This window comes from Parasteatoda tepidariorum, chromosome 4 (genome assembly GCF_043381705.1).
Source record: "Parasteatoda tepidariorum isolate YZ-2023 chromosome 4, CAS_Ptep_4.0, whole genome shotgun sequence".
Lineage (NCBI taxonomy): Eukaryota > Metazoa > Arthropoda > Arachnida > Araneae > Theridiidae > Parasteatoda > Parasteatoda tepidariorum.
The window spans coordinates 101,033,546-101,042,039 of NC_092207.1; the positions used below are offsets into that span (position 1 = coordinate 101,033,546).

General features: G+C 27.6%; 1 protein-coding gene across 2 annotated transcripts in view; it reads right to left on the reverse strand.

Annotated features, from left to right (window-relative positions):
- Positions 1 to 259: 259 nt before the first annotated feature.
- Positions 260 to 8,494, reverse strand: part of LOC107438844 (tubulointerstitial nephritis antigen-like) — a 58,039-nt gene continuing 49,804 nt past the window's right edge. For both annotated transcript variants that reach the window (XM_016051229.4, XM_016051228.4), the window contains exons 7-11: positions 6,907 to 7,054; positions 4,908 to 4,953; positions 3,865 to 3,991; positions 3,112 to 3,154; positions 260 to 502 (exon numbers count right to left, since the gene is read on the reverse strand). In XM_016051229.4, the coding sequence (XP_015906715.1) occupies positions 371 to 502; positions 3,112 to 3,154; positions 3,865 to 3,991; positions 4,908 to 4,953; positions 6,907 to 7,054 (496 nt within the window). In that variant the 3' untranslated portion in view covers positions 260 to 370. The remainder of the gene's footprint in view (positions 503 to 3,111; positions 3,155 to 3,864; positions 3,992 to 4,907; positions 4,954 to 6,906; positions 7,055 to 8,494) is intronic.

Genomic DNA, 8,494 nt, shown 5'->3' on the forward strand with positions numbered 1-8,494 from the left:
TGTATAAAATGAAATTTTTCGAAATATTACAGCATTTTTAACTACTTTACACTGTTATTAAAAACTAATGATCACACTTTACTAATTATAAAAGTTGCTAATGTAACTTTAGTCACATCCCCAATGTTTCTTAAAATACAGTGTTAGAAATAACTGTTAGACATAAATTTGTAAATATTTCATTATTATATTTATTTTTTTGTTTAAAAGCTTTTTTAAAAGACACAATATTAATATAATTGTTTTATGAAGATGCAAATTATGTGAATAACTATTTTAATAATGCACATGATATTTAAATCTGAACACATATACAAAATGAAGTATAAAATCCAACTAAAACAAACTCCAAACTATTTACAAATGGTGTTTAAAGGTGGGGCATTTCAGTGTGAGCCCAAACACCCACAACAAACATTTCAATATCGCACTCATCCTGTCCTTTTACAATTCTAAAGTAGCCATCTTCTCCCCATTCATCACCCCAAGAATTAGCACAAACCTGCGAAGTAGAACAGAAATAAATTTTTTATTTGGTTGAAGATTGTTTAAAATACATATATATTTCTACAAGTCTTCCTTCACTATGTAATTTCATGTTTCTTGACAAAGTGCTTACAAATTATTATTTAAAACAAGAAATAAAACAAACTCGCACGAGAACAAATCACTTCTAAGGAAGACTCNATAATATATTGAACAATTAACAATACTGGATATTAATTGATTTCACAAAATATAAACTTGAATTTAAATTTTTAACAGTAAACAAGTTGAAAATAAGATAGCAGCAAATTATTTAGTTAATTAAACATGAAAACGATTTCAGACAGTTCAGCACAACTAATGACAACAAAACATAAAAACGACTCACCTCGAAAATTAATATAGCTAATAGCTATCAATAAATAACAATTTTGAACGTATCATCGTAATATCTTTGGGAGCTGGTCCCGAAAAGAAAATTATAACCATCTACAACACATCGAATTCGTATATAATTTTGCTCCGTGGCGAAAACCAAAGTAAAGGTAAAGGTTCGAAAATGAAACTTACTACTGCGCAGACTCCAACAAAAATTGTGCTGACATCTCTGAATTTGAATTAAACAAAAAAAAAATGATATTTAATGAATTGATGCTGCTAGCGTTTAAAGTTACAATTAAGAAATAAAATATACTATATTCAGATTGAAAATTAAATAGCAATGAATAATAAATTTTTGTAAAACTAAACATATATATTTCTACAAATCTTCCTTCACTATGTAATTTTATGTTTCTTGACAAAGTGCTTACAAATTATTATTTAAAACAAGAAATAAAACAAACTCGCACGAGAACAAATCACTTCTAAGGAAGACTCAAAATGTATTTGTTTACCAGGAAATTTAGGGATTCCCAGTGTTATCTCACTGGCTCTGATGATTTTCATTAGGTTTTCATCACTAATGATTCAACTGATTTCGAAAAAAAATTTCACTAAAAATATTAATTTGCGGATAAATAAATATTAAAAATATCTATTAATTCTAATTAGTAGCCATTTTAAATATTAATTTATTTTTTTGACAAGGATTAAAAATATTTATATTAAAGGTGCTCATATTGAAATAATCTGTATAATTGTAAAATATTTATTAATGCTGTTTTAATGATTTTAAACATATTTTATAAAATTACAAATTATGTTTAATATAATATATTTAATTTTAAGTACAATTAAATTTAAAAGAAAATAAAAATATACTACTTTTTTTAAATTTAATTACATATGGCAATAAAATTTAACAAGTTTAAAATATTTTTCAAAAAAATTTTTTTTAGAAAAAAATTTATGAAAATAATAATTTTATTTGGAAAATATAATTTTAAGAGTGGTTATATTTCTGTGTTCTATGGGAGAAATTTGAACAATTTAGCTACTCAAAAGGAAATCAAAATTTTGATTACTGATAAACTCCATTTGGTGAAGAAAATTATTACTTATAGCAGTCAGAAAACAATTAAAACTTGTATTCCCATTTAACCCCAAGACTTCAAAAGTCGTGAAAATTTTGATTAACTCCTTGTATGCAATACATTCTACTTAAATTGATATGAAAAACAATTGAAATTTGCATAGAGTTCCAGTGTAGATTAGAGCTTGTCGGAAAGTAATCAAAATTTCGATTGCAAGTTTCTGGTCTCACAGATGATTTATTATAGAACAGGGTAACATTAAAAACATGGATATCAATTTAAGAAAATTAGGACAGGAAGGTTTATGATCCAAATCTATTAATTAGATGTTATTTGTTAATTTTTGTTAGGAAAAGATAATATAAATATAATGAAAAATATAATAGTTCCTGTTTTTTTAAGGTTGTATATTTATAAAAATTAAATTATTTTAAAAAATTATTTTTTTTAAACTTTTGAACTAGATTTAGAACTATTTTTAGACAAATAAACAATTAAAAAAAGAGAGAAAAAAAATTAATTAAACTATAGGGAGGTGTTTTTTTTTTTTTTTTTTTTTTTTTTTTTTTTTTTTTTTTTNTAATTTTATCATTATAATTTTAAGCGATGTTGAAAAAAATATACGTTTTACTTTTAAAAATTTATTTAAAAATGAAAAATTTTTTGATTAGGTTGTAACTAAATACCTCATTTCAGAAGAATGCGAATTTAAAAACTTCTTCATTTTTAATTCATCTAAGGTTTCATTTATATTAATGTTTGCGTATTTTCAAGGCTGTATAGAATTATAAATTGTTGCTCAACTTTATTCAACTGGAATTTCAAACATTATAGAATTAATTTATGGAGTCAAATATTATTTTATAATAAATATTATTCGAATATATATTTGAGACTTTGATTTCTAGAATGTTTTTAATATATTAATGAATCAAAAGGGTCACTTGTGGTTCTGTTGTAAGCATTATTTAGATAGCTACCCCTGTTTTTTTACTTTTTGTTACTTAAAACGGTATCTAAACCATTTTATATTAATATTTTTGCAATCATAGTCTACAGGAGAGTGGTATTTAAATGGATTAAGTAATTAGTTATTATCATGCTTAAAAGTTAACTGCAACATCAAAGAAAATACACAAGGCAATCTTACCCAATATTTTATTCGTTTTCCATCAACTGTCTCTTCACCCCATCTATAAAGAAATTAAATTCTCTCAATCATTGTATTGCAAACCCAATGAACTCAATTTATTTTTCTGAATACAAGCTCTTACATTGAGATAAAAACCTCTTATGGTTATGCTGGTCATCAGTAATGACAATAATCCCAAAATGATGATAAAGCCTTCTTTATTGATCAAGAATTTTAAGGAAATTTGTTACGCTGTGGTGATTGAGAATGTTGGGAAAAAAATAATAATTTCACTAACAAGTCATCTTTAAAGAATTATATATTGTCTAACATTTTACTTTTTCAGTTGCCATGTCTGCTTTAAATGTAAGCGTTTTAAATATTCATTCTTGTAAAATATTTAGAAACTTTTAAGTTATTTTATTCTAATATTTAGCTAAAATATTTAGAAACTTTTAAGTTATTTTATTCTAAATCTTATCCTCACGCCACTTAAAATGTTTTTAAGTGGTATTATGTCAGATTTAAGAAGTTATTTCTTTAATAAAAATATATATGCTACTGAAATAATTATCTTTGCGCTTGAGAAGAAAAATAAATTATAAAAAGAACAAATATTGAAAGTACGTGCTGTTGCTAATTTAATTAGATATTATGAAACCAATATTCATTTAAAATTTCAAAATACCGGAAACTGGTCGAATGCATTGCGATTTTCTAATACAAGTACTTAAACAACACATACATTCAATAGTTTCAATGAAGACTTACCCTATTATTCTAACGGAATGCCAATCTTGTTGCCTAAAGCTTTGCGGCAAATTCGCTACTAATGACTCGACATGATGATAAACTCCGCTTTTGTATAAAAAGAAATCACTGTTGACTCTGTATGTTGCTGAAAAAATAATAAAAAGCAAAATTAAAATAAGTTGGTCATTGAGGGTTTTATTTTATTTTATAACTGCCAACCCATTTCTGAGTTTACAACGCTCAACCCTGTACTCTTGTGATTTTGAACTCAACCCAGAACACTCCTGGATCAAGCATATTGACAAACTCTCTTTCATAGGACATATGCATTATGTGGAGAGAGAAAAACCTCCAAGGGATTCTAACCTGTGATACGTCTATCACTGAGGATAGTTTCACGTCAGCGCTGCTGTCGGTATGAGCCGGGAGCAAAATTCGTATCAACAAGCCACTGCTGGGATTCGAACCTAACTAATCACACAGGGAGGCGAGCTCTCTATCCTCTAAACCACCGCGGCTCAAAAGGCATGATTAAAAAATTTTAAAAAAAGAACAATTTAATGTATCTTTATTGCTACAACTACAGTTTCTGCAGCTGTTCATTAAGAAAGAAATGAATAAAACCCAATTGATTGAGATCATTGTTTTCTTCTTCATCACTACAGCGCACGTTGCTAGATCCTGTTTTTAGTTGAACAAATATCTTGTCTGTTCACAATTGCCTTTAAGCAAAATATGACTCTTTGCAATGAGTGATAGCCACGTTAAAAGGACATTGTTTCCGAGAGGTCCCTTTGAAGGACGCTTTTTAGTTTGACTCTAGAATGGGATCAACTTGGATGAATACATCAATAGCCCAGAAGAAAGGCAATCGGGGGAAATTAATTTTAAGTTGATATAATTGTGTTTTTGCTTAGTTCAAAATATTTTAACCACATGTTTCGATTTACTTTCATTAGGTGAAAAATAGAAATGAAAGATTTTAATAAAATAAATAATATTCCTTGCAGGTTAAAGCAAATAAATACTATAAAAATAAATAGTGTTAATTATGAACATACCTTGAACAGGCCCATTAAAATAAATTTCTCTCATTATTTCTTCTTCCTGAAAATATTTGAAAAATGATTAAAATATTTTGAATTTATAATTATATTTTATAGAAATGTATTCAATATAAATTCTAAATTAAACTGAAGGAACTGAAAAAAAAAATCCGATCTGATTTACGAAATTCAGATTTCAAATGCAAAAACACTAGCTCTTTCCTTAAACATTTATTTCTTTGAGTTCCTTCGTCATTTTTATCCGTCTGAATGTGAAATTCCTCTCCGCACATCCGTTGTTTTCACAGACTGAATTAAGAATTCTATAATTATTTTTTTTTTCATATTTTAAGAACTTTATTTTAAAAAGAATACCAACATCATTCGTGTAAAAAGCTTAACCAAAACACATAAGTATATAATATGCGAGCTATTCGAGATCAAATTGCAAAGTAATCCAAAAGGAATGCGAAATGTAGATTATTTTAATACTTGAATGACGTATTGTGAACACATTAAAAAAAGTCACCTTGTTTTATATTCAGTTTGGAAACATATTTTAAAAATATCAGGTACCTCGTTTTTATGAAATAGCTTTCGTGTCTTGAGAGGGTAGAACTTTGCATTCAACCGACTCAACAAAAGCACTCTTCCAAAGCTCTGTCCCATACGAAAATAATTTAACGTTATTCAACAGCTAAATATCGTCAATCCATTATTTCGACCCACTAAAGTGCTGAAAATTTACCTGGCTGCAAGCTGTACTTATTTACGATTTTATAGCCACGGGAAATGTATCTTCGGTCTAAATCCCAAGCAATTACCGACTCATTACAGTTTTCAAAACTCTGCCGAAGCATTTTTATATGACTGCCTAGTTTGCTTAAATTTGATTTAAAATTTTTTGCTAGATGACATCACATTGTTTTCTAACTATTTCAAGTAAAACCTGCGGCCAATGGGAATTGACTATGAATCTTTAATGAAGCTTTGTGCTAGATTTTATAATACAGTTAAGTTTCAATCAAAGAAGTTCTAAATGGAGCAAGCAAATCTTTTTTGCTCTTCTGTAGACATTTCAATGTCATATGCAAATGAACAAACATCGAAAATGAAATGAAAACTAAAACCACATTTATCAAGTTAACTAAAAAATGAGAAAATATTTTGCATTTTTGTTAGATCTGAAACAATAAACGAAGGATGCATCACTACTATCGTTATGAACTTTTATCACCATCCCAAATTCCTCAAAAGTGATTTGCTCTGCAGTTTCTTTTTCTCTAGATCTAACAAAAATAAAACTGTTTTCTAGTTTTTCGTCTACTTGAGTTTTTAAAAATTTTATTTTATTATTTTTCAATAAGGTAATTTTGAATGTCCGCAACATAATTATTTCATTATGTAGCATTTATTAAAGTTTTTTTTTTCTCAACCAAAAATGAAACATAGAAAAAGCATGTATTTAGATTTAAAATTATATCGTTTTTATTCATTTAAATCAAACTTTCATCTAAGACAAGGTGCCACAGGCAACTAAAAGTGTATAAAACGCTAAAAACTCAATTCATTTTTATTTATTTATACTTTTTAAAATTATTGAATCGTTACTACCACTATGACTTACGTTTCAAATTATTCGTATTTAAAAGAAAAACATGAAAAAGTTGCTCATAATAGTTTCTTTTAACGCTTAGAAATTTATGTGTCAATACTTTTTTTGGATTTTTTTCTTTCAAAACTCAGCTAATCGCATGTAGAAAGAAATAAGAAATGTACCCAAGTATTAAACTTATTTTTTTAACTCCCTTAAATAGTCAGATATTGAATTTATTTAAGTTCAAAATTTAGCATATTCGTGATTACTAAAATTTAATCCAACAATTTTTAAATAACTTTATATAAAAACATACTTACTGTTATTTTGGAATTCAAATGTAAGTTACATGTAAACACAGATAACTTTATTTGGAGGGGGGGTAAAGGCATTTTAAGGAGATGGTTAAATGCTTACTTTAGGACCGACTCTATAGGGTGGTGTGTTATAGTAAAGTTCATCTTGTGCTCCGGATGGACACCTGACTTTTCCTTTAACGCCGTTATTAAATGGACACCTTGTATCTTCTCTGCCAGTGTAAGGGAAGCAGTTCCCGGTTGTTATTCTGAAATTTAAAAACAATCCAAGTTATAATTTTTTCATTACTGGAAATACTATTAGTGTCATCTTGAATATGCCCCTAAAATAAAAGGGATAGTATTTAATTATTGATATAAGCTTGTATTACAGCAACCACTTCCCCTAATAAATAATCTTTGATTTCTACCTTTTTGTTTTCATGAGATTCATGACTACCACCATTTATTGATAGTTATCAATACATATATTGAATGCCTATATAGAAACATGGTGGAAGCATAGCTAGAAGTAAGTGTTTAAATACATAGTGTTTAAAAACATAGTGTAATTGTTGTCGATACTTTTATTGGTCAGGAAATTAGATGGAATGATTCAGTTTTTCTTACATGTGGAAACGCATTTTTTTGACTGTTATAAAATGAATGAGTTACGAAGGTATTATTTATCTGTAAAATGTATCTTCATCCTGTAATATTTGTTTATCATCGTTTCTCTGCTACTATTACACTCTTGATTTTGATTTTTTTTCTTTCCTGTTGCATGAGAATTTCAAATCTGCAATCAATATGTTTCTCTCCAAGCTACAGTTTCTTTAAATGACATTTCTTTCTTTTTTTGTCGAAATGTTTAAAAACGTTATATAACAACAGGAGGTCGAGTATATGTGGCGACAAACTTCTTGGGCACATCATCAAGATTAAAATGGCATACTAGGAATCCATGCCCAGAAATGTCGTCTTATGTCTCCCTATTATGAACTATTTCTTTGTGTGTTTCTGAACAGATCATAATAGTGAAAGGCCTCTAGCGGCATATGACAAATTTTTTTACATTCAAAATTCAAAAATTTTTATACAATTTTAATTCTGATGATGTGTCCAAAACTTCCCCAGAAATGTGTCGCCACATTTACGTGAGCCCCTGTTGTATATAACGTTATTTAAACTTGTACATTCCGACAAAATAAATGCCATTTGAGAAAAAATTATAGCTTTAGGAACAATACTGATTTCAGATTTGAAGTTCCCACATCCGAATTAAGAAAGATAAAGCATTTATTTAAAGGCAACTCAGAATTTGTTCCCCAGTGAAAGGCTATTTTGCAGAGTTGGCCGTCGATTACAGTAATTGATTACAGCTATGTAATCAATTACTCCTAATCGCGATTACAAGTAATCAAAATTTTTGACTACATCAGAGTAGAGCGAAAATGTAATCAATTACATTTTTCAATTACAGTAATCAATTACTTGTAATCGTGATTACAACTTTCAAAAATTTTTTATTACAGCTGTAATCATAATTACAATTTTGATTACAGTAATCAATTACTTGTAATCATGATTCCAAGTAATTGCGATTACAAGTAATCACAACAAAAACGATTACAAGTAATTATGATTACAAGTAATCAAAATATATGATTACATGTAATTTGATTACATGTAATTTGATTACATGTAAT